The sequence below is a fragment of the Columba livia genome, chromosome Z (assembly GCF_036013475.1).
Source record: "Columba livia isolate bColLiv1 breed racing homer chromosome Z, bColLiv1.pat.W.v2, whole genome shotgun sequence".
Lineage (NCBI taxonomy): Eukaryota > Metazoa > Chordata > Aves > Columbiformes > Columbidae > Columba > Columba livia.
The window spans coordinates 9904312-9930638 of NC_088642.1; the positions used below are offsets into that span (position 1 = coordinate 9904312).

Below are 26327 nucleotides of genomic sequence, written 5' to 3' on the forward strand. Positions count from 1 at the left end.
TGTCTTTTGTCTTCCCACCATGGAGGAAAAGGGTCTGTCTCCATCATCTCAATAACCTCCTGGTAGGCACTGTGAGGTTGCTGTTTGGTTCCCTCGAAACCTTCCCTTCTTCAGGCTAGACAAGCTATGTTTTCTGAACGTGTCCTCATCCCCATGTACTTCAGCCATGTCACCACCCTGGTGGCCCTTCACTGGACTTGGTGGAGGTCAGCAATGCCCATCTTGTACTGGAGCCCCAAAACTGGGCACAATAGTCCAGATGTGGTTTAAGGACTTTTTGTTTTCATTGACTTCTCTTCCCATAGTGAATCTTGCAGACCCTGCCTAGGTGTGTACCCAACATCCCGTTTCCCCTCTGGTTGGGAAAGATTGCCAAAAAATAACAATATTAATAAAGCGTGCACGTGTATGTGTGTTTGTGTGCTTGTTTGTGTGCACAGTTACTTAGGAATTATTTCTGTTTTGAAGATTTAGTAGGGTTTTTTCATTAATACTTTTCACAGGTGTGTTTACAAACTATGACTTGACCCCTGCACAAACACACTGCTCTGCTCAGAGGCTCCTCTGCAGCCTCTGCAGCAATGTTCTCTCCCCGAGCCACTGTCAGACTCACTTCAGCCACAGAGATAGGGAACTCAGACGGTTTCTTTTCCTACCCCCCATCTTCTTGCCTGGAGTTTCTCCTAATTAGTGCTGTGAGTTATCACCTGCCAGGAGGAAGGTTCTTTTGGGCCAGGGAGGATCTACTCCAGCGAGGGTTGTTGCATGCTGTGCTGGGAGGTGCTGGAGCTGCAGAGAGCAGTTTTTTGGGGGGCGGTGGGGATGAGGGGTGCTGCCAGAGCTGGAGACAGGGAGCAACAACCCTCTTGGAAAGGTTAAAGGAGATCAGGCAGCCTGGGCAGGCTGCAGAGCAGGAGGCAGAGCACCTCAGAGGTCGGGGCTCATAGAGGGGACAGAAGTGTTTGCTGGAGGTGAGCATCCCTGGAAGAGGGTGCGAAGATGCTTGGCATGAGTTTGGCTCCTGTCAAAACCAGCTCATTGGCTTGCTGCAGGAAACTCTCAGTTTAACTGCTTCTGAAGCAAAAGCTAAGGGTGAAAGGGTGGGGAGCCAGCAGCACTGGTGGAAGATGAGGAACCAAGCAAGCCATGGCAGACATCCCCTCGCTGGGACAGGCTCAGCTCTGTTGCAGTGGCCTGTTTCCGCCCTCCCCAAGCCCTGCAGAAGAGCCTTAGCTGAAGGATGTACCTGGTGGCAGGTCCAGGATGAGCAGCCTCCATGTCCCCAGGGTGGAGAGCTGGGGTTTGACATGAAACCTCCTGCCATGCCAGGGAGGTGGAAGTCAGGCTCCTGGTCCCCATCCAGGCAGCATCAGAATGGGCTCAGGCAACCAGAAAGGAAAAAAAAAGGGACAGAAATGTGTTTTCAGCCATTTGCTGCTCATCTGTGACTTTAACCTGCGGTGAGCACAGCAAGTGTATGAGGAGACCTTACTCTGGCTCTGCTTTTCCTTTGTTCTGCCATTGAGGAATATTTGAGGATTGAAAGTGAAATACAGTGTTTTCCTTTTCCAAAGGAAAAAAAAAATGGGAAGGGAAGGAGCCCCTCTGCATGCTGCACCGGCATACCCTCGTCATCCTGTAGCAGGAGGCCAGCGCACATGAATATTCCTGTGCAATATGCGCGAGTGATGAGCCCCATATGCAGGCCTTGGGAGAAATTAAGTATTTCTACAGCGTCTTCCAAAGAGCCTTTCTATCAAAGTACTCAGTCAGGAGCCAAAAAGCCCCAGCTTTTGCAGCCCCAGCTGGTTGACACTTTTTTTTTTTTTTAATTATTTTATTTTTAAATGCTGATTAATATTTTCTAATCAAAAAACAAGCCTTCCCCTAAATGGAGTCTTGCCCTACTAAATGGAGTTGAGCCAGAGTTTGGGAGAGGGCTGGAGGCCACCAGGGACTCCACAGCTGCTCTCAGCTGATGTTTTTTTTTGTCCTTTGGTGATGGACCTTGCAGGCAGGGTCCTGAGATAAAGTGCACGCATCGTCCACATCTGCCCAGCCATGCACGGTGGAAGGCAGTGGTCAGGCAGGGGCTGGCAGCTGGGTCCCTGCCTACTGCCTGGTCCCTGAAAGTGGGACGGGATGGACACAGGCTTCAGGCAGCAGGTTTGAAGAACACTAGCCTCCTGGGATGGAGATCACTGGTGTGCAGGTGGGCAAGGGGACTTCCAAGCGAAGTCTGGCATTGCAAGAGCTGCTCTTTATACAGTGGCTGTTTTGCTTGCAGAGGTGAGAAGGAGAAAAGACATGTTCAGGTTTTGTGGTGGAAGAGACAGAGCAATGGTTGGAGGGATAGGGAGCCTGAGGAGGAGCGGATACACAGCACAAGACCTGGGACTGTCTCTCCTATTGAGTGCAGGGACAAAACCATGTGGTAGTTTCAAGGAACATGAACATGGTGTGGAGCTGGAGAGGAGCTGACCTGTCAGGGGCACAAGAATGGGAAATGGGTGCTAGTTTTGTGGCCTGGGAGGAAAGGAGAGCCAGGAGAATGCAGCAAGAGGTTGGGTGACAAGGCAGGGTGATGGGCAGCAGGTAGATGGGCAGCAGGGTGTTGAGCAGCAAGGTGATGAGCAGTATGGTGATGGGCAGCAGGTAGATGGGCAGAAGGTTGATGGGCAGCAGGGTGTTGGGCAGCAGATAGATGGGCAGAAGGGAGGTGAGCAGTAGGGTGATGGGCAGCAGGGTGATGGGCAGCAGGGTGATGGGCCACAATGGTGGCTGAAAGTGTGAGGCTGGGCAGGAGTGTCCAGCACTTCCCTGCACACTCCTGCAGTCTCGCCACTTCTGAAGCTATAGCCCCTAGAGTTGTCCCAGGATGAAATTAAGCCTGGATCCATGCTTCTTGGACGTGAGTCTTTATGGCAAGTCAGAGAGGCCATTTACCTTCACGTTCAACACTTGGCTTTGATGGTTTACTGGTGGAAAAAGTGCCTTAGAGGAGCAATGCTGTCAGCATTCACCCTCACCTCCAGCCCCATCTGTGGTAGTTGTAGGGCTTGAAAGCAGAGCAGAGCTCACAGAGCAAAGGTCAGGTGATGGAGAAAAAAGCTGATGGGATCTTGCAAAGTGGAACCTCTCCCAGATCAGTTGTATTTCTCCCAAGTAGCTGGATCAACTTCAGCTTGCTGCAGCTGGTGTTGTTTGGTAGGAGGGTGATGGTATGCCCACCTTGGGTGCTGCACCCCACAAACCGTGAGGAAGGAAGGGAGGAAGGGAGAGAGAGAAGAAAGAAGAAGAGAAAGAAGAGAAAGGAAAGGAAAGGAAAGGAAAGGAAAGGAAAGGAAAGGAAAGGAAAGGAAAGGAAAGGAAAGGAAAGGAAAGGAAAGGAAAGGAAAGGAAAGGAAAGGAAAGGAAAGGAAAGGAAAGGAAAGGAAAGGAAAGGAAAGGAAAGGAAAGGAAAGGAAAGGAAAGGAAAGGAAAGGAAAGGAAAGGAAAGGAAAGGAAAGGAAAGGAAAAGAGAGAGAGAAAGAAAGAAAGAAAAAAAAAGAGAGAAAGAAAGAGAAAGAAATCTATACAGTTTGATATCATTTGGGGACTTAATCAGTTCCTGCGAGTGGTACCAATGTGCGTATCTCCCCTCGTTTGCAGGGCTAGAAACAAATTTGATTTTAACCCAGTTTCTCCTATATTGAGTATTCATTTAATTCTGCTGACTTTATATAGCAAACTCTTCCTCCAAGCCTAAGTCTTCTTAGCTCTTTCTTTTTTTTTGGAAAGAGGCCGAGACCCAAACACGGTCTCACGTCACAGCTCACCTGCCAGTGGCAGCATGCAGCGATGCTGGGCTTGCTGGAGTTCATCACTGCTCGCAAGAGCTGTGCTCAGAGGGGATCCTCATTCCAAAGGGGTGTTTTGTTTCACCCCATCGCCACTGAGCCCGCCGCGCTGCCCCGGCACGCGTTTCGCTGTACAGCCGCTCGCATTTCGCTGCTGCAGCCGCTCCGTCCCCCTCCTCGCCCCATGGGAACTGCTTCCCTGATGTCAGACAGCTAATACCCCCTAACAAACATGCTAATTTAAGAGCTGTTAAAGCCAGGGGCCAGCGGGAGGTCACAGTCCACACAAACAGATGGTGTTTTGTCCTTGATAATTAAATTTTCCCGTAGTTTTGGGTGAGAGACTTTCTTGCCTTTTATTTCAGCACAGCTGCCTTGGGCCAACTGTGTTCCTCCCTCCTTATCCTCTGCTTGCTCTCAGCAAATGCCGCCTGTGGGGCTGGGGCAGGATCCTGGGGAGGGTGAGGGTCCCCAGGGGGTTTCCGAGGTGCCCTTAGTGGCCCCATGTGCACCTGTGGCTCCAGGCTGCAGCAGTTTGAGCCTCCAAAGAGGCACCAGCTGGAGACAGGTGAGCAGCACCAGCCTGTGGCTTGTGAGTGCCCCTGGCCCATTATTGGCAGTGCTGGTGGGGAAGAAACCCTGTGTTTCAGCCTCTCACAGCTGCTTTTGTCCTTCCCTTGGCTTGTCCTGGTGATGCCAGGTCATGGGTGGACTGGTGGGGAGCTGGGGTCAGTGAGGTCCTGCTGTAAACCGAGGGGGCAGTGACAGCAAGACAGCTGCCGGCACATATCACAGAATCACAGAATCACAGTAGGTTTGGGATTGGAAGGGACCTCGAAAGCTCATCCAGTCCAATCCCCCTGCCAGAGCAGGAACACCCAGATGAGGTTACACAGGAATGTGTCCAGATGGGTTTTGAATGTCTGCAGAGAAGGAGACTCCACAGCCTCCCTGGGCAGCCTGGTCCAGTGTCTGTCACCCTCACTGAGAAGTTTCTTCTCAAATTTAAGTGGAACCTTTTGTGTTCCAGTTTGAACCCATTACCCCTTGTCCTATCATTGGTTGTCACCAAGAAGAGCCTGGCTCCATCTTCATGACACTCACCCTTTATATATCTGTAAACGTTAATGAGGTCACCCCTCAGTCTCCTCTTCTCCAAGCTAAAGAGACCCAGCTCCCTCAGCTTTTCCTCATAAGCCTTTCCTCCACTCCCTTAATCATCTTTGTTGCCCTGCGCTGGACTCTCTCCAGCAGTTCCCTGTCCTTCTGGAACTGAGGGCCCAGAACTGGACACAATATTCCAGATGTGGTCTCACCAGGGCAGAGTAGAGGGGAAGGAGGACCTCTCTCGATCTACTAACCACCCCCCTTCTAATACAGCCCAGGTACCATTGGCCTTCCTGGCCACAAGGGCACAGTGCTGGCTCATGGTCATCCTGCTGTCCCCAGGACCCCCAGGTCCCTTTCCCCTACACTGCTCTCTAATAGGTCATTTCCCAACTTATACTGGAACCTGGGATTGTTCCTACCCAGATGCAAGACTCTACACTTTCCCTTGTTATATTTCATTAAATTTTTCCCTGCCCAAATGGCAAGGTTTGATGTGCGAGTGGGGCTGTTTGGGAGGTTGGGAGAGAAAAGGGGTCAGTTCCTCCCTGCTGTTTTCCCAGGAAGGTGTTTGCAAGTGGGAGTGTGCAGGCACATCACCCCGGTGCCACCACCATCCCCAGTTTTGGCTCAGTGGTCCATCCCTATGTCTACCAAAGTGCTTGCTGGCAGCAGACCCCCCCTTACATCGCTGTCATAGGCTGCCCCTGCCTCAGGGGAGGGTCAGTCTCTCCCTGCACTGTCATTCTCCTTGTTTGTCCTTGGGGTGTCACAGAGCAGTCCCATGCATCTGTTTCCCCCAACTCACCATTTTGCAGTGTGCTTGGTTGCCAACTGCAAAAAACAGGTGCCACTGTGGCATTTGGGGACAGTCTTCAGCAGGCAGCACAGGGCGTGCTGGGGACAGCACAGGGTGAGTGAAGCGGAGAAGCTGGATGGAACTGGGGAGGATCAAACCCCATCTGGTGAGGGGCTTGTGTTTCTTTCCAGGATGTGCAGGTTTGGGGCAGCATCCTTGCGGTGGGAAGGGAGGCAGGGGGAAGCACATATGCAAGTGTAGGACAAACATCCCCACTGTCACATTTGTCCTGCCTGCCTGGCATGGCCTGTGTCCCTACAGTGGCTTGTGGGCTGGTAACCCTAGGGTGGTTGGTGGTGTCAAAGCATTGCAGGGACCACTCTCCAGGACACTGTGACGTTGTGCTGTTTGCAAATTCATGCCTGAAGTGTGCTGCGGGTATTTGGAGGTGAAGGCACATTGGTGTTCATGCAAACCTAGAAGCACGAGGCCATCAGGCACCACCCACCACGGCCAAACCTGCTGGTCAGCTGAGGGCAGCCTTTGGCCGTGGAGGTGGGGTGGGTTGGGGTGCAGAGGGGCTGCGTGGCTTGTGAAGAGTGCAGTGGGGCACAACCAGGGGTGGCTGCAGTGCAGCTGTGTTTCATGAGCAGACAAGTGCAGAGCAGCTTGACGAGCATGCAAACTGGTGATGTGCCTTTCAACCTGCTCACCCACTTGGAACGGCACTCCTCTTTTGGGGCACCCCATCTGTTGAGAGCTCAGAGGATCGCCCTGCACCCCATGGAGCAGCGGGTGAGAGGGGAGGGCTGGGGTGGGCTCACAGCCTGGTCATAGCTTGATCCTTGGACCATACTGATGCTCTCCTCACGCCATTTGCTGTCCCTGGTGGTCCATTGTGCCAGGAAGGAGGCCCACGTGCCAAAGAATGGAGGGAGCTCCTGGGATGGCTGGATGGGTTGCAGAGTGGGGAGCCCAGCATCTCATGCAGGACCTGGATGGGGAAGGGCAACAAGCAGAGACCAGTGGGGAGCACGCAGTCCCCACCATCCTGAGTCCCTGCCTGCCCCCAGCAATGCCCGTGGTCCTCCCTGCGCCCCAGAGGCTGCCTGGCCCCTTCTCACCCCCTCCTCCTGTCAGCTCCAGCTGCAGGTGTGGGGAGAGATGAAGCAAAGGAAAACAAATCATACCAAGGGATCTCTGGGGAGGTGGTTTCAGAGTCATTGGAGTGGCTTCTTCTGTGCCAAGCAGTTAAAGAAAAAAAAGACCAAACAAGCCAAAATTAAAATGCCCAGGAAGCTCTGTACAACTGGATGCTCCCTCCCTTATGTTCCCAGCTGCTAAGCCAGCATCTTATCCCCTCCCTGGACAAGATGGGCTGCCAAGGTCTCTTCCAGCGCTTCTCACTCCAATCCTGCTGATGTCTCTGAGCTCCTGCAATGCAGGCTTCAGGCTCTGATCCTTCCCCAGCTGTCTCAGCATGCTGGCAAAAAGCACACCTGCCCTCCTTTCTGAGCAGTGATGCTGTGGACTCAGTCCTTGGCTGTGTTTGTTGATTTGGGACTGAGCTGTAGCAGCCCCTGGCTTGGGTACATCACCACCAGGAGGTTTTCTGGGGACAAGCCAGCCTGGTCTTGTGTGCACTGGGGTGGAAGGGGTCCTGTGGGCTGCAGGGTGTCAGCAGTTGGGTTGGGGCAGCAGCTGGTGGTTTCACCCCGCTTGTCCCTGTGTTGCTGCAGCACTATGGTGCCCTTCGCCTCGCCAGTGTGGTAGCATTGGAGTAACCCAGTACCAGCGAACTCAGACACAGTGTCCACACTGGTGTCCAGCGCCTCACAGAGGTGTTGCAGAAAACAGATCTCCAGAGGACCAAGTTTGGGCTGCTGAGAGGTGCAGTCTTCATATTTGAAGCCAAAACCCTTTGTCCCTGTGCCCCCAGGTGCCACTGAGGGGGATGTTAAAGGTCCTGTGGCCAGACCCCACTGAAAGTTGCCATTACCAGCAACCAGGCTCCTGAGGCTTGGAGAGGCTTGGAAACACCATGCTGCCCTATACCATGTCCACTGTGCCATGGGCATCCAGCTGGTGGAAGAAGTCTGGATGATGTCTCTCTGTCCTTCCTTTCCTCTTTCTTTTGCTCGGGACAGCACATGGCCATGGTACAGTCTGGATTGTAATGCTAGGATGCTTTTCTCTGCCCAGGAGGTTTGCATTTTAAGGGGTGTTGGGAAGTTCATAAAGCAACCTGGCCACAGACCTTCCTCAAGGTGTAACATAGGGTTGTGAGCAAAACCATGGAATCATAGAATGGTTTGGGTTGGGAGGAACCTTCAAAGGTCATCTGGTCCAACCCCCCTGCAATGAGCAGGGACATCTTCAACTAGATCAGGTTACTCAGAGCCCCGTCCAGCCTGGCCTGGGATGTCTCCAGGGATGCAGCATCCACCACCTCTCTGGGCAACCTGGGCCAGTGTGTCACCACCCTCCGTGTAAAAATTTCTTCCCATCTTCCTTATATGCCACTTTTAACTACTGAGAGGCCGCAATAAGGTCTCTCCAGAGCCTTCTTCAGACTGAACAAGCCAACTCTCTCAGCCTGTCCTCACAGCAGAGCTGTTCCATCCTTCTGATCATTTCTGTGGCCTTCTCTGGCCCCTTTTCAACAGGTCTATGTCTGTCCTGTGCTGAGGGCTCCAGAGCTGGACGCAGGACTGCAGGTGGGGTCACATCCTGCAGGATTTGAAGGGCAATGCAATCCTGCAGACAAAAATAAGAAATGTTGCCAGTGTTTGCCTGGAAATTACAAACTGAACCTGGTGTGAGGCAGCAGAACCTTCCCAAAATGTTTGTAGCTGTTTGCTCAGTGTATGGAAGGTGGATTTTGCTTTTGTATTTTATTTTGGGTTTTGTTCGCCATCATTAATAGTGCAGTTTTTGGAGTGGAGACTGGGTATTGAAGCGCAAAAATTCACCACAGCGCACCAAGAGCTCCTTCCCACAGTAATCACAGCCTGGGGAGGAGGTGTGAACAGGATCTGCTCCCACACGTACCCGTCTTGGGTGATTTCTGCAGCTTCCAGGGAGGAGCACTGGGAAGTGCCTGGACCATGAGCATCTCCCATCTACCTCCCATCTACCTCCCATCTCTGACCTCCCCTGTCTGTCCCTGGCATGGTATCATCGCTCTACAGCACTAGGGGAAGCATCTATGGAAAAAAACAACCCAAGGGCCCACTTGAATCAAGGGTCCAGGAAAAAAAACTATCTTTGGCACTTTAGTAGAAGCAAACATCCGATTGATTCCTGCAGTCTCTCTTTACAGGGAGCTGGAAAAGTTGAGTAAAAAGAGGATGAAAGTGGCATTTCACATTGTTGGTCCAAGCTTTCCTCCATCTCCAAGGCTATGTGGGTGTGGATGTGGGGTGTGGAGACATGGAGTGTGGAGACATGGGGCTCAGATACAGCTGTAACATGTGGCACCAGTGTCCTTGAGGAATAGGCTTGGGTTAATGTTTCCCTGCAGCCTCCATTGTGGGGATTCATGCCCTGTCCTGCCCTGCCATGCTTTCTCCTGGCGCCGGTTTTGAAGATGTCTGGTGCTTATTAGTACGTGTGCTTTGCACTGGCTTTTATTGCCACTGGAGCAGATGGCTGGGCTTGGACCACTGCTTTCCACGTGCAGCAAGGCTGGTTGATGTGATGGTCGTTACAAGGACAGGTACAGGCCATGGGAAGCGATCCCCTTTAAGGATCCGAGTGGGAAAAGGAAAGAGAGGACAGGCAGCAGCAGGCAGCTGTCTGTGCGGCAGCGTGGAGCCGTGATGGCCATGGCACTGAGGGCAGTTGGTAGGCAGGGTCGCTGGAGAGGTACACATGTGGTGTACCTGTGTGATGCTCTCCTGGAATTGCTCATGGAGGTAGGATGTGGTGGTCAGGGAGCCACACTGCAGTGATGGTTCCCCAGCCTGTCCTCAGGCCACAGAGGAGGCAGGTCATAGCACACCTGTGTGTGTCCCTTGTCCTCCTGGGGACAAGGGTGTGGGTTTCAGTCTCCTGATGAGTTAGGGTTCACTTGGTCAGTTTGCAGGAGCTGCAAGGTGTGGTTTGAGAGGAACCCACCTTGCTCTTGGAGCAGAAATCCCTCAGCCCCTGCAGCTGCAGTGTGAAGACTTTGTTCTTTGGGGTCTCAGGACCCCACTGGCCTTTCCACAGATTCTTGCATGGGAGCACCTTGCAAAAAATTCCCTGTCCTGGGAGCCAGCTTGCCAATCAGGCAGGGTCCCAGACAGCCTGAGATGTTTCATGGATTCCTTGTTTCTCCCCAGACCATCCCATCCCTGGAGCCCCTGGGTTCTGCAGTACCACCTGGAAAGCAGCTCTGGTTTTAGCTGAGCTGATGCTCCCTCCAGGAGATCCCCATCACCACAGGCACAGGCAGCAGCCTTGGTCACTGCCTTTCTCACTGAGACATCCTACCTAGGAAGATGGAGCAACTCCAGGCTTCAGCATGTATGTTGGAGCCAAGAGCCCTGAAAGCCTGTGGCTACCATCAGGGGCACATCTTCAACCAAAGCAGCTGGGAAAGTTTTTGAAGGCCATCCATCCATCTTCTGTCCATCTCTCCTAGGTCACGAGGGCAGAAGGTTCTGTGCAGCCACCCAGGGTTCTGACAGCACTCTCTGGGCCAACTCGATGATGGAGTGGCTGTGACTTGGGGGATCCTTCCTTCAGGACATCTTCTCACACTGCTTCGTTACTGGAAAGGGAGGAGGTGGAGGGAGGAAAGTTGTCCTCCCTGAGAGCCATGAGTGAATTAGTTTCAGCTGGCCCAGTCATCCCCCTGGTGCTCACAGTCCAGGGGGACAGTGCTAATTGCCCTGCTGACAGTGGGTGTTTAAATTAGATTTAAGAAGGCTTTTCAGGCAGCAGGGGTTCTGGCTGTGTGAGTGAGGCTTTCTGATATCACGTATTAAAGAGATACTAAAACTTCTCTTTCCTCTTAAGCAGCAAAGCAGAATTCAGTGCAAATGGTGCATTGCAGGACCAGGGTATTTTGGGACTCTTAGCAAGTGTACAGCATGAAGTAACAACTTTTTTCTCTCCTCTCCTCTCCTCTCCTCTCCTCTCCTCTCCTCTCCTCTCCTCTCCTCTCCTCTCCTCTCCTCTCCTCTCCTCTCCTCTCCTCTCCTCTCCTCTCCTCTCCTCTCCTCTCCTCTCCTCTCCTCTCCTCTCCTCTCCTCTCCTCTCCTCTCCTCTCCTCTCCTCTCCTCTCCTCTCCTCTCCTCTCCTCTCCTCTCCTCTCCTCTCCTCTCCTCTCCTCTCCTCTCCTCTCCTCTCCTCTCCTCTCCTCTCCTCTCCTCTCCTCTCCTCTCCTCTCCTCTCCTCTCCTCTCCTCTCCTCTCCTCCCCTCCTGCTCTTCATTTTCTTCTCTTCCTCCTTCCTTTCCTCTGTCCTTTCCCACTGTAACAGCTACAGTTGATGTCTGCACTACATCACACCTTGGGGACAGACAGATCGTGACCTCTCCTGCAGGAGAGGTACTACAGTGTTCATGATCAGCATCTGCGGTACAAATGTATGGTACAATCTACAGTGAGCACCTGCAGTACAGGTGTACTGTAAGGTCAACAATCAGTGTTTGTTGTACAGGTGTGCTGTAGCTTCATGATAGCACAAGGGGTGATGGTTTTAAGCTAAAGGAGGGGAGATTCAGGCTAGACATGAGGAAGAAATGTTTTACAGTGAGGGTGGTGAAACACTGGCCCAGGTTGCCCAGAGAGGTGGTTGATGCCCCATCCCTGGAGACATTCAAGGCCAGACTGGACGGGGCTCTGAGCAACCTGATCTGGTTGAAGATGTCCCTGCTCATGGCAGGGGGGCGAACTAGATGACCTTTGAAGGTCCCTTCCAACCCAATCTATTCTATGATTCTACAGTTGGCACCTACAGTACAGGTGTAATGTAGTATCTGCTCTCAGTGTCTGCAGAACAGGTGTACTGTAGCATCTACAGCTGCTGCCTGCAGTACAGGCATACCAGAGTTTGCAGTTGGTGTCTGTAATACAGGGTTATCAAAGCATCTGCAGCTGCTGTCTGCAGTACAGGTGCTGCAGAGCTCCTTTGGAAGATTCTGGGCAAGACAGCAAGGGGGTACATGGGGAAGAAATGACTTAATAGACTATTTTTCTCTGTCCAGCCACCACTTCAGAGCCAGGCCCTGTAACAGCCACTGACGGGAAATTGCCCAACAGAAAACTTTGTTGTGGAAACACCAGGTATTGAAAGCACCCCTTTTTTTCAGTAGGAAACCCTCCTTCTAGAGTGGGGAGTTAATACCCCATTGCCAAAGAGCATCCCCATGGCTTTGGGGATCCTTCTAAGGGGGAGCTGGAAAGGTTCCATCTCCCTGCCTGCTCAGAAGAGGACACTCGGACTATTCAACAGGTGGTAGCATCCTGATTTTTGCCTGAATACTTGATCCTCTCTGCCGTTGCTGCCTACCTCAGGACAGTCCTCACCCCATCACGCCATGGCAGTCGATGTCACACAGCTGTGCCCCTTCACTCCTGCTTGCAGGGACAGCCCATGGGCTTATCTTCATGCACATCTGGCCACATTCCATTTATGTGTAGCTTGATCCAGCTCAGGGAAAGCAGGACTGGAAATGTATTTGGTTTAGATCAAGAACTGCCAGAGAGGACCATGTTCATGTCTACATTGAGTTCTCTAATGCTGAGAGTGACTGTGATTGATGTCTTCATTGACCTTGGTGCGGAGGACGAGGCAAGGAAGGATTAACTGGTGTGTCTCTCCCAAAACAGTAAACAAGGGACTGTGAGGAAGACTGCTGGAGGTAGCTCCAGCTCCAGACCTGCTGGGCCACCACGTCTTCTGTGCCCCCTCACCTCCCTCTCCTCCTGCCCAGGCTCCTTTCTCCTCTCCACCACCAAGAAATTATTCCCTACAGCGGCAAAAGCAAATATTCTCCAACCTCTTTTTTTCCACAGAAGACTGAGTTTCACACTGCTGGATTTACTGTGTAATAAATATGGTTCCCCACCATCACCTTTCAACTGGTCCGTGCCAGAGCAGGGACACAGCCCAGGGATCTGCACGCCTGGCGAGCTGCTGCTCGCTGGCCCGCGCGCCTGCGTGCTGGTGTGCTGCGTTTTGCTAGAGAAACCATTAAATGAGCAAATACAGCAAATAAAAATTTGCATTAGAAGCATCTGCAGAAATTGCAAAGGTTTTGTTATGTGCTTGGAAAAAACAACAACAACAACAACATGGCTTTGGGCAAAACAGGCAAACAAAGCACATACTGCATGGGAAATTGCAATTCAAGCAATTCAAGTGAGAAAAAGTTGGTTTTCTGGCAAGATTTTTTGCACTAAAATAGCTCTGCCTCCCGCCTAGCAGCCAAGCTCATCTCTGGGAAGAAATGAGATTTTGCAGGGTGAAAGCAGCAGAGCAGTGAGGTCTGAGTGCCAGCACTGGGAGCCTCTGCCTGGGGCATTGGCTGTGCCACAGAGTCCCCAGGGGCCTCAGCCAGGTCCCTTCTCCCTCTCTTTTTCCACCTGTAGCCAAACAACATCACCCTTGAGACTGCTGGTGCTTCGGGACAGGAATGCTCCCTTGCCATGCCAGGCACATGGGCAGGAGCAGAAGCAATTATTTTAACAACTGATAAGATGAGGAGCAGCAGGGCTTTGCTTCCTGAGATGTAGAGCACAATGGTTGGCCATGATGTTTGCACCAGCGTGAGCCAAACCGAAGGCTACAGCTAGCAGATCTCATGCTTTTCAAAGAGCAGGCTGATTGCCTGCCTGGTCAGAGGGGCTCCTGTCCTGCGTCCTGTCATTGCCACTGTCCCCAGAGATGTGATGGCTGTGCTATCTGGGGCACCTGAACTGTGGAGCAGGGAGGACTCTGGTCCTGGTGCAATGTCTGGTCTGCTTTAATTCCTGGTGCCAGTCATCAACTTCTAGGGCTGCAGGAAGGGAAAATTCAGTGGGAAGTGAATTTTGAATTGGTAGTTAGAATTAGCTCCTGTTTTGCAGGCAGCTCGGGGCCCTGAGTGCCAGCACTGCCCCGGGAGGTGTCATTGCCACTTACCTCTGGTCCTGGCTGTCACTCACTCCCCAAGCTGCCACACAGGTGGGATGGCAGCAGGGGAGCCACACTGCGAGCATGTTGGGGACACATGGAGACATAGAGCAGAGAGCAGAACGGAGAAAGAGAGGAGCAGGAGAGAAGAAGCAGAGTGAATGATAATGATGTTGTAATTAGCACTTAACACTCCTCACTCAGAGGTTTCAAAGGAAGGTCATCTTCATTATCTCTGTTTTACAGGCAGGGAAACTGAGGCAGGGGGGCGGTGGTGAGAGTGATTTGCTCAAGGTGACCCGGGAAGGCTGGGGCTGGGCTGGGAGCGGGCTCTGGGGCTGGCATGTCTGCGCTCTGCCACTGCAGCTGCACCGGAGACATCTCTTGCTGCCAGCCCTCACTGCCCAAACCCAGCGCTGCAAATTCAGCAGCGAGATCCGTGGGTCTCTTCTCTCTCTGTATTCCAACTCTCCACTTTCAGGATCCCCATCCCTTCAGCATCTCTGCCCCTGAGAGGCATTTGAGACCAGGCTGCACCCCAAAATCTGTTCGTGACAGCACTCCCAGCTCCACTGCCTACCCTTCCAGCCCTGCAAAGGCTCGTGTCTTGCTGCGAATCCAAGGCCATCTGGGCTCTTGCAATGGCCGTGTTGGGTAACGGAATATGTTTTGCTAGTGTATTTTCTCTGGCCAGTACAGCTTCCCGTTTATTTAGGTTTAAATGGATGCCATCTGGCTAACGAGCCCATACTCATGCTCTAGATTAAAAGGCAATCCTCCGCGCATTACTGCCACGGCACTGGAGATTAGAGAGGTTTAAATGGTTTTGAAGGTGTAATTTGCTTTTCACGCATGGTGCTATTTACATCCTGGCAGGTGGGCCGGCATCCCCATCATAGTCCCCAGCAGCTCCCTCCTGGCTCTGGTCTCTTCCAGCAGCCCCAGCTGCAAGAGAAGGAGAGCTTGGGTGTCTCCAAGCTTGGCAAGGCTGCATGGGGCATCCTTGTGGTTATTGCTGTCATTTGTCCACCTCCTCTCCACACACCCCGGCACCCCAGCATCACCTGGGACACAGCATGACTCACTGGGACAGAGCATCCTCTGCCCTTCTTGCAGCCCAGAGAGATGGAGAACCCCTGTGGCACATCAGGGTGTTGACAGTAGGTGGCTGAGGCAGTATGCAGCACCCATTGGTCACTGCAAAGACGCCAATGAGGGTTATGCTGTCCTTGGCATGCCCAAAAATGCTGCTGCTGTTGCATCAGGCTGGCAGACAGCATGGTGCTCAGTCTGGTCCCAGAAGGGACCAGACCAGAGCACTGCCGGTGTTGGGATCTGCATCTTGCACGTCCTGACCACTGGCTACTGCTGCGAAGTGCCTGGGAATGCTCTGATCTCTTCAAGAAACCTCTGCAACCCTCTTGCAAGCAGTGTCTGCTCCTAAGGTGATGCTGCAGCTGCCAAGGAGAGACCAGCACCAGCATTTGTCTTTCCTAAGGGAAAGGTGGAAAATGAAATGAGGGAACTGCAGCATTTATGCAAGGCTTATGATCGCCTCCGGCACCTGTTTGTGCTGGCAGCTCCCATGGAAAGTGCCACAGGGCATTGAATGATGAAGCGTGTGCCAGCAAAATGCCTTGTTTTTCAGCAAATTTCCCAGTAGCAGAGGTGGAGTCTCACTTTGTGGCCATGTGGACCACTTTGTGGTCCCATCACGTCCTTCAGGTGCCTGGGAGGGACCAGCTCTCCGTACGCCACAAGCAAGGTTTGTTGGGGACAAACCCTGACTGCTTCTGTCTGTGTTTGCTTCCACAGATGGCTAATCCTGTCCCGTCAGCCTGCTGCGTGGTGCTCACCGCGGTGGTGGTGGTGTATGCTCAGAGACACAGCCAGCAGGGTAAGGCTCTTCCCACCTCTTCAGCCTTGGAGGTCCCAAAAATGTTGGTGCCAGTCCCCCAGCACCTCTCGTGGGGTGAGCTGAGTGCACTCTCTGGGCTTGCCTTATGTTATATTTCTGGATGTTACCACTTTTCTCTGTCATGGTTGAGTCACCATCCCTGGAGGTGTTTAAAAGACGTGTAGATGAGGTTCTTAGGGATATGGTTTAGTGATAGTGTTAGGGTAGTGGTTGGACTTGATGATCTTGAGGGTCTCTTCCAACCAAAATGATTCTATGATTCTATAATTCTATGATTCTATGACGCATATGTCCCTTCCTGCTTACCACTGTGAGGTTTGGGTGTCCTGCACCTCCCCAGCACCCACTGGTTTCCCTCACCCTGCCCACACCCCCATGCATGTCCCAGGGTGCCCCTACAGCCAGGGGCCTGCTTCCCAGCCCTTCACCCCCCTTTTTCTGCATGCTGGCTTCTGCAACCCACCCATGAAGGAATGAGTGGGTGGGAAAAAGCATCAGCCTGACAACCCCCAAGCCCTGACACCCTGTGACCAGGATGGATGCCTCTTCCTACTCCCAGCTCCTTGGGGTGACTTTTCCCCCGTGCCCATCGCTAGCTTCTGCCTCCCCAGGTTAGCTGGAGATTTGAGGCTCACCTTAGCAGTGGCTTTAGAGAGACAAAATTTTAGAGACACCAGTGATCCTTGGTCCAGGCAGGAGCAGGAAGGTTATGGGGCAGTGGGCTGGGTCCTGCTGTGGGTTCACCTGTAGCAGCTCTTAAAAAATGGGACAAAATAGAGGACCTCCAAAATTTGCTGGCTTTCCTGGCAGTTAGCCTGGCTGTAGTTGCTTTCAGTGAACAATAGAGGAGGATTTTGCTGATTAACTCCAGTAGGGACACCTGTGCATCCATGAGGTCTGTGGGATTGAGGAACCCAGCCAGAGCACATCACTGGGCTCTCCTAAATCCAGCTGGGTGGGTTTACATTGCTGGAAGCTGACAGCGTTGCTTGTTTGGCCACAAAGCACTTGGAATTCAGTGACATGTCCCCATCATGTGGGGACAGCCACCCTTTGGTCATGGAGGGAGCTTGCTGAGTGGCATTGCAGGAGCAATCCCGGGCACCTGCTTGAAGCATTTCAGTGCTGAACTATGCTCTGCATGCAGTGGGTGTGATGCTTTCTGCAGAGCAGTGCTGCTTGGTCCTGATGTGTTTGCAGGACAGACACCTGGTAAGCCTTGAAGGACCTGCTATCAAAGATGCCAGAGCATCCCTTGAGTGCACCGTGCTGCTTCCCTCCGTGCTGTGGGGATGGCAGCCCAGACCTGTTGCACAGGGAATGCACAAAACACAGAAGTGTCAGCTACTCCAGGGTTACACACACTTGAAATGTTTTGTCTAGACAGTCAAACGAATGCTGCTCCCCACCAGCACTGGCCGGGGCCATGTGTTTCGCTGCTGACAGCAGTAAGCACAGCCCTGGGCAATGCCCCTGGCCAGGCAAGCTGCAATGACTGTCACCTTCTGCTCTGTGACTCGGCAGGATTCAGGGGTTTGGCAGCGTAGCCTCCCTGTCCCTGTGTCTCTCCTCTTTCCCATGCCTGCCTGCATCTGGGAGAAAGATGTCTGGGACACCAGCTTGAAAGCAATGCTGCTGAGACCTGAGAGTTTCAACAGTCGCCTGGAGGGGCGCGTGGAGTGAGGCAGGGCTCTCCCCATCGGCAAGAACCAGAGAGGCTGCTCTGCACTGGGGGTTGTTAAAAAGAAAGAAGGAGAAAAAATTGGTATAAGAGCTGGAGAAAGGCTAATAGGCCAGTTCTAGGACTGTCCTCAATCTGTTTCCCAGGGGGACTGTGTGTCCCTCCTGTGCACCTCTCTGAAACACCAAGGTAATGCATTAGGCAAGGGCTTTGAAGTGTGAGTGCTCCATCTCCCCCATCCAGAGCTCACCCCTCTGCCCTGCTGCAGCCTTCCCTCACCAGCCAGGTGCTGGGGAAGCACATCAGGAACAGAGTGGGAGGATGGATTAATCCCACTGGTGGCAGGGACTGGGGTGGAGTAGGGGGAAGATGCTGGCATAGAGTCCATTTATCATGTGCTTGAGGCACGCTCGACTTTAATAGCTCATGAAGCACTTTAAGAGATGCATTAGCACTGAATACTTGAGTGAGGAGGATGTGACAAGCTGTTAAGTAAGCACAAGCACGGTGCAGCGAGACTGGCCACCCGCTCCTGGCTCTCACGTGCACCCTGGTGATTACTGGAGCGTCCTGCAAAGTGCCACATGAATTAATAAAAGCAGCATTGGACTCAGAGGAGGTGAGGCTGCTCATGCATTAACCCCTCTGCTGCTCATCTTTGGTCCTTCTCCATGGGGCTGGCGGGGCAAAGGGTGCATTTGTCTGGGATGTGGGAGCCCAGGGTGCTCCGCAAGGCTGGGGGAGGTAGGAAGGCTCAGAGGTCAGTGGATCTGGATACTTTCCCTCACACTGGCCACAGAGCTCCTTTGCTTTGCATTCATGGCAGGTTTCTAAAATTACACCCGCACCACCCTGTTGGGCACAGCCACTTCCAGCCACCCACAGGGGTGGGCACTGTGCAGTGGGAGACCAGAGCCATCGCATAGGGCAGCCCCAGGGGGATGCTGGGAGGAGGTCACTGGTGTTCAATCTTGGGCAGAGGGTTTTGAGTGTCCTGCTGCAGGCATGGGGCAGAGGGGGAGTGAAATGGTGTTAGCGAGATGTTCTCCCACAGCATGGTCCCTTGTGTCACCTCAACTGGAAGACACAGGGATGGATAAGGGTGCTTAGATGCAGGTGGGGGATGCCACTTCGCAGGAGAAACAACCCTGATTTCCCAGGTTGTGTCTTCATCCCCAGGATAGTTCAAGCCATCAAACAGCAATTGCCCTCAGCCCACCTCCACTGTGGGGTCTTTGCCTATGACATTGATGCCATTTTGGGGCAGCCGTGTTGGACCATGGGTGTTGCTGGAGCCGCCAGCACTGCTGCCAGCCAGGAGCTGCTTGATGCACGCACAGCTAATCCTATTTCTGCTATGAACCAATCACCCCTTGCTGCTCAGCCCCCACACTGGGTGTCTCTGGCAGGCTCCAGCAGTGTGCTTGGCGTGGTGGGATGGCAATTTCTTGCTGCCACTGCATTGAATACACGTCCTTGCCCAGCCCAGCCGGGTAGCCAGCCCAGGGGCGTTTTGGACAACCATCTCAGTGCTCTTGAGTTTAGCAAGGGAAAAGGCAATGCACTGGGTAGACTCAGAAACAGGGAAAAAACGAGATGAGGCTTACAGGGATTAGCTGCCAGAATATGTTGGTGTAAGGTGGTGTTTGGCCTGTCTGCCAGACTTGCTGAGGAAGTGGCCCAGGGATGTCTCTCCAGTGTGTGGGTAAGTGCTGGAGGTAACCCAGGGCTGCAGGGTGGGTGTCAGCCTGCTCCAGAGATGGGTGCTGCCCCAGGCATCCACGGGGTTGTCCCCATCCGCAGGGCTCCCTGCCAACACAAGGGGATGGACAGGAGAGGCAAGAAGAAATGGGGGGGGACGGAGAAGGGAGAACTGGCTGAAGACTACGTGGTAGAGCCTGGTACCATCCCCCTTATCATGGGCATCTCAGCTTTCCTTCCTGTGTTTCCTCCTCTAGATAGTGGTTGCTGCCGATTTATTTCGAAGCAGAGGCAAGTGATGGGGAAGGCTCAGCAGAGCGCAGAAGTGATGCTGCCTGCTGCGATGCTTTGGTTGGCCAGGGGCACCCTCAAAGAAAAGGGAGAGGCCACAGCAATAGCCAGAGCTCCTTAAGTGGGGAGTGTGTATGTGGTGACATGCATAATCATGTGTTAGGCCATAAAGCATGCGTGGATGGATTATTTCAATTCTTTCTGTTCATTGCCATGACTGCCCATGGTTGGGCTTAGCTGTTCCCAGTAGACCCGAGAGCAGTCCTGGGCAAAAGGAGCTCTGCTTCCCCAGGCTCCTGCCACCACCAGAGCATCTTTCCCATCTGTCAGCTCTGCCAGAGTTATGTCCACGTCTGTCCCAGATTGAGATTTCTCTGCTTTTAAAAAAGGAGTAATTCCGCTTTATTGATTCTCACCTTGCTGAATTAACTCATGTTTAAACAATAATTATGTTTTCACCCAGGAGAGGAGACAAAGAGATAAACGTCTCTGGAAATGAATGTGTTTCAGATGTCACATGCCGGGGATAATTTATTGATGGGCGCAGAAGCTGCTATCTCCTCTCTTTCTCATCGGCAACAAGCAATTAGCCCCCATCATTCCTCAACCAAGGAAAAGAAAGAGAGATTTTGTTTCATTACTTTCCCTTCTCTCTTGCTCTCTTAAGCCCTGGCGCTAATCTTTTGCAATCAGTTCTGCTGCAAAGCCTCCTGGGAACTCCAGTTCGCATGCAGCTTGTTAGAAATGCTGTCCACATTTCAGCTAAAACAAAGCCTGGACCAGTAAGCAGCCTTCAAAATGCACAGCAAAGCCATGCAAATTGCCTTTTCGAAAAGAAACCAACTGTAGATATATCCCTCTGTCCCTTCCCCACCTTCTCCAACCTTCTCCCTGTGGCATTTTTTGGCTGATGGGGATGCAACCTGCTCTTTAAGAACGCTGCTTCTTCCCACATCAATCAGCCCATGGAACTCCCCAGGACATCCGCCTGGCATAGTTAAACTAGTTGCTTTGCTTTTGGAGGCGTCTCTGGGTTTTCTGTTTAGGAGATGGTTGGTAGCTTCACGCAGGAACGTGTGGTTTGTTTGTAGACATCTGAGTAGGTTTTTATTGTTGTGTGAATGCTGTTGTTCAGTTAAGATGCCTAGATTCAAGTAGTGTGATGGGCTTACCTGGGTCTCAAGGCTTGGTCTTGTGCCCAGGGGTGCATCCAACCTAAGACAGGAATGCAGGAGTATTCTCTCCAAATATACATATAGAAGGTCTCCTCTCCTCTCCTCTCCTCTCCTCTCCTCTCCTCTCCTCTCCTCTCCTCTCCTCTCCTCTCCTCTCCTCTCCTCTCCTCTCCTCTCCTCTCCTCTCCTCTCCTCTCCTCTCCTCTCCTCTCCTCTCCTCTCCTCTCCTCTCCTCTCCTCTCCTCTCCTCTCCTCTCCTCTCCTCTCCTCTCCTCTCCTCTCCTCTCCTCAAAACTAATGTCTGTCATGTGCTGTTTGTTTTTCCACCCACTCCCCACTCCCGTGCAAGATGCACGTGCAACAGAGTGTTTTGCAATTTTTGTAATTGGCACTCGCTGTTTACACTGGGGAAAGACAAGGTCAAAGGGACCACATGTGTGTGCCGAGTGGCTGGCAGGAGGCTAGAGATGTTACATGCTTCACACTTGGGCCAGAACAGGAGAAATCTCCATCTCCTCATTACATAACACCTTCCCACTTCCCCTGACACCTCCTTGCATCTCAGGCCAAGTTTTGCTCTCATCACAGCACACTGGCGCTTCATCTTGGGGTGGCTCCTGCCAAGGTGTTATCGGCGTTGTCTTCCTCGGGATGCTGCCCTGCTTTCTGTGAGCCTGACCTACATTCCTCTGCCAGAGATGAATGGACTTGTGTTTGGCAGCATAAAGCACATGCTCTTGCCGAGGGAAGGCTACTCTATTAACTGTTCCAGAGCTCTGTGTGTGATGGACTTGTCCTTTCCATTATATACATCAGCCTTTCTGTCGCCCGCAAACTTTGCCAGCAACGGTTTTGTGTTTCCTTTGAGATAATTGATAAGGCTTGTGATTAGCAATGGGCCAAGTACAGATCCCTGTGGGGCCACACTGGGAACACCCTCCTGCAATGATGATTCCCCATTAACAATTAATTCCCTGCTAGCTATTACATTTTTTAATCCTTCCTGTTATAACTTTGGATGCTCTCATTATCCAGCTGGCTGAAATACCAGCCTTGCTCCGAACTATAGCCCCGTTCAGTATGTGAGCTGGTTTCAGAACATTTCCAGAACCCCTCTCAGGTTAGAAGGCAAGGTTTGGTGTAGCATCTACCTACCCCTGCGTCCCTCACTCTTTGTAAGCCATCTCAAAGCCAAGATGCTCTTCAGATTTGCTTTGTGGAGAGCTAGAACTGAGGCACTGGATCAATGAAAGGACACATCTTGGCATTGAAAGGATATTATCAGAATTTACTCAGGACAGTCAAAGTCAGAAGACTTAGCTCAGCGTGTCCTCAGGCTAAATGAGCTCAGTTCATGATCTGCTGAAGGAGTCAGCTGTATCTAGAAGACCTCAGTCCCAGCACATGTCATCAGTAGGTAGATGTTCCTGCCTTGGAGCTGCAAGAGCAGAAGACGCTTCTGTAGGCAACTCGCGTACCCGGCAGGTGAGTCAGCCTGACTCACTGAGGACACATTACCCCTCACATGAAGGCTCCAGCACTGGTGGCTGATGTGCAGCAATTAGGATTCAAGCTTCTCCGTGAGATGGAGGCTGCTTAAATCATTCTGAAGACTTCTGTTCAAGGGCAGGCATCTGCTTTTTGCCTCTTTTGCCTTGTTAATTGCTTCCTGGTTCTAAGCTAGCCCAAGCTCTTGACCTCTGGGGACTGGTATCATCCTAGTGGGAACGCTGCATCTGCTGGGGACTGACCTGGCAACCCACCCTGTGCTGGTCACAGGTACAACCTGGCTGTAGCTTAAATTGCTTGCTCCTCATGTTTCTCTGATGCCTTTGTACCTCCATTACTGGCCACTCATTACCACAGTGGTTTCCCAGTTGCCTTTCCAAATAGCAAAGACAGCATCTCACCCCACCTGCAATGACATCCCTACCTCAACCTGTTGAGCTCTGCTGCATACTGTTAGGGCACTTAAGAGCCCATAAAAGTCCGGGTTCTCCTGTGCCTCTCTGATTTTTCTCTGCTGCTTCCCTGCCCTGTGTGGTGAGCATGAGTCTGTCTGATAAGAAGAGCCCCAGACCAAACAGACACAAACTTCCATCCCCTGCTGCCTTTTCCTTCCTACCCCTCTCTCTGTGCCAGAGCACCTGGTTTTTTATTTTATGTGGGTTTTTTTTCAGCACAAGATGCATCTCCTGAAAGGTTCCCTGTCTGCAAAGTAAAAGAAAACAGAAAAAATAGCCCCAGGTCCTGGAACATCTCTTTCTATTACTGGACATCCCTCTGAGCTCAAGTAGATTTCCTGCCCAGACACAGAGTGAATTACGGCCAAGCTCTCGGAGGCTGACCTTGTGGTCAGCCAGAGCACGGGCTGGCTAATAAATGTGGTCAACCCCTACCGCAGACAGCCTATTTTTAGTGTCTGTGTTTCCTTGCCCGCTGTCTCATCTACTTGCAGGTCCCAGAGCCAAGCATCTCCTGGGGGTCTGGCTTGCAATGCAGGATAGTCCCACGGGGAGCACATCTCAGGCTGACTCCTCCTGCTTGGGCTCTGGGAAATCAAGAGAGTTGATTTCCATGCAATGTCTGCTAATTTTGCACCACAGAAAGTCGTGGGTGCACAGAGCAGGATGGAGAACAATTAGAACCATAGAATCAGAGAATAATTTTTGTTGGAAGAGACTGTCAAAACCATTGAATCCAACCATAATCTTACTCTGGTGCTAAACCATGTCCCTAAGAACCTCATCTACACGTCTTTTAAACACCTCCAGGGATGGTGACTCCACCACTTCCCTGGGCAGTCTGTTCCAATGCCTGACAACCCTTTCAGTGAAGAAATTTTTCCTAATATCCAATCTGAACCTTCTCTAGCACAACTTGAGGCCATTTCCTCTCATCTTGTCACTTTTTGCTTGGAAGAAGAGACTGACCCCACCTCTCTACAACCTCCTTTCAGGTAGTTGCAGACAGTGATAAGGTCTCCCCTCAGCCTCCTTTTCTCCAGGATGAACAGTCCCAGCTCCCTCAGCCGTTCCTCATCACACTTGTGCTCCAGACCTTTCACCACCTCTATTCCCTCCTCTGAACTCTCTCCAGCACCTCAATGTCTTTCTTGTAGTGAAGGGCCCAAAACTGAACACAGGATTCGAGACGCAGCCTTACCAGTACTGAATACAGGGGAACAATTGCAGATGAGGTCCAGGGGCAAAGCAGGGTTCTGTTCCCAGGACAACATGATCATCCAAGAGTCTGAAGGGAAATCTAGTAGAAAATACCTTGGATGCTAACAAAAACATTATCCCTTCCATCAGCTGCATGTCCACTGCATTGAAGCAGATCACAAAGCTGTAACAGATTAAAATAAATAAATAAATAAATGAAAATCAAAAGTGACTAAACAGACAGATCTGGCAGGTTTTGGCCAAGTCAGTCAGTCTGTGATCCAACAAAACTGGTGAAAACACTTTACATACGTGGTGAGAAGAATAAACTGCCGGGAGGATTGCAGTCTGCCAGGATTCATTAGTTCTGCCAGTGGCAAGGAAAACCATGTCTCGGTAGTCTCTTAGACTTCATTAAACATATCGACAAGCAACGAAGGAGGAGGAATTGAGTTTATAGTCCACCCGGGCACCCAGAGGAGCTCTGGATGGAGAGTGTTCAGCCCAGGATGAAGTAACTGCTGGCAGGGGCAAAGCTGCTGCAGCCCATGGGGAGGAGGCAGGACCTCACCATGTGGATATGCAGAGGGGACAGAGTGGGACAGGGAACAGCACTCAGCTCATGGACCATCCATGTTAAGCTAGCTTGGCCCTTGCTTGACAAATCCTTGCTGAAACCCACTGCTGGCCAACCCTACATCATAGGGAGAGGCTGGGAAGAATTATTTAGATAAAGTTCATCATCCTGGGGAGGCATTGTCCCGTGGTGTGAAGCGGGAGTATCACTTCCTTTGCCAACACTCATGTGTAAATTGAGGCATTGCCATAGTAGCTGAGAGTCCCCAAATGCTGGTGGAGCCAAAATCTCATTTGCACAGATTTTTGAACCCTGGGAGCTGAGGCACAGCCCAGCACACAGTGAATAGCCATGGGCTTTGTTCTTTGTGTGTGCTCTGTCTGCTGAAGAAGGGCCATGTCCTGTCCTAGCATTGAGCTCCTTTTAGCAAGGGAGGAAGCAATCCTCACCCATGGGTTATGCCTGTTGTTTTTTTATGCCTGTTGTTACATCCTCAAAGGCTTCCAGAAATGGAGGATGTCATAAAGCAATGATGGTTGGAGTGGAAGCCTTTAGTGGTTCAGGGGTTTGGCTTCAGTTGGCCTCCAAAAGCTCAGACAGGTCTCACCTTGGAAGGCAGAGGTGGCCATCCCAGGGAACCAGCCGTCTCACATTTCCAAAGCAGTCTGGTCCCCACCAGCCTGTTCAGTGACACGTGTCAGTGACACGTGTTGGAGAGAAGGTACCACTCATTATTTATCCCCTTTGAAGGGTTTCTAGTGCCTGAAGTCCTGGATCATAGGCTGCCCTGGGACTGCAAAGCCACTCTCAGCTCAGGCTGAAAGGCCAGAGTGCTGCAGCAACAAAGTTCAGCTCCAGCCACCACTTGCAGGAGCCCAGGACCTTAGCAGAGGGTGCTGCAAATCATTCCCAGAGCATGTCAGAAGAGCTGTGTGCAACAGACCCCAGGATGCAAAGGGCAGCTAGGGCTGGGGCTGAGATGTTCAGGTCCTGCAAATCCATCAGTATTGTTTGACACAGAGTGAGTCACTTGCTGCGGTTGCCAGGCCACCTGTGACATATTTGTGACCAAGAAAAGCCCTGGATAATGGAAGCACGGCCACAGTGAGGCACTGAGACCAGACATTCTCATCTCTGCTTTAGGCAGAGAGGATTTTGCTACAGTGGGAACAGAGCAAAGGAACCATGAAGCATACTTGGGAACACAGACACTGGGACACAACACACACAAACCTTAATAATCATAGTCTTCTGGGGTGTTTAACTTCTCTAGGCAGACACTATGCTTTTGTGTAAAGGGAAATACCTAATACCCAGATTCCTATTCCAGGTGGGAGATGCTGGAGTATTAAAAATAAACAGGAGAACAGCTTGCAAGATGTGTAGTCTGTCCTGTAAATAAAAAGGCATTTTTCAGGATAAGCAGTCTTGGGCAGCACCAAATGGAGCGGATCCATGCGGAGAAGCCCATATAATTGTGGCATATTAAAAGGAAAAGAAGAAGAAGAAGGATTGAACAGGGGCTGAGGCAGGCTTGTTACAGAGGGGAAAAGCGATGCATGTCACCTTGTAATGAGTGCTCCAGGAAGGCCAATCAGGTGACCAAGTGAAGTGAAACCGCACAGCAATCAATGGTGATGGAGACAGGAGGGGTTACAGCAGTATTAGTCCAGCGTATGGACCATTGATCTCTTGGTGTAGGATTTGCTGGGAAAGGTTGTTATTTAGGCTTAGCTGCCAGCAAATGCTAATTGAAGCTGAGGAGTGTGGAGCCTCATTGTACCACTTTCCTTTGCTTAGAGCCATACTGGAGAGGCTGGTGCTGGAAAAGGGCCTTTGTCGATGTGACTTGCAACATGGGGATGAAACAGACTTTGTCTCCACTGAGGGGGCAAGGGGAAGGGGCGAAAAAACTTTTCCTTGCATGGTTGCATACATCTGTGAGTCCCTGTCCCACAGCCCTGGGCAA

The 26327-nt window shown here is 51.8% G+C and overlaps 1 protein-coding gene across 14 annotated transcripts in view; it reads left to right on the forward strand.

Moving 5' to 3' along the window:
• The window catches only part of CNTFR (ciliary neurotrophic factor receptor), a 218596-nt gene that overhangs the window by 108688 nt on the left and 83581 nt on the right, over positions 1 to 26327 (forward strand). For 8 of the 14 annotated variants that reach the window (XM_065047093.1, XM_065047092.1, XM_065047097.1 and 5 more), the window contains one exon: positions 15667 to 15748. The exons of 2 other annotated variants lie outside the window; for them this stretch is intronic. In XM_065047093.1, the coding sequence (XP_064903165.1) occupies positions 15667 to 15748 (82 nt within the window). Of the gene's footprint in view, positions 1 to 6517; positions 6541 to 15666; positions 15749 to 26327 lie in introns of those variants that run through there. 4 more of the 14 variants (XM_065047091.1, XM_065047090.1, XM_065047088.1 and 1 more) reach the window with 1 other exon arrangement.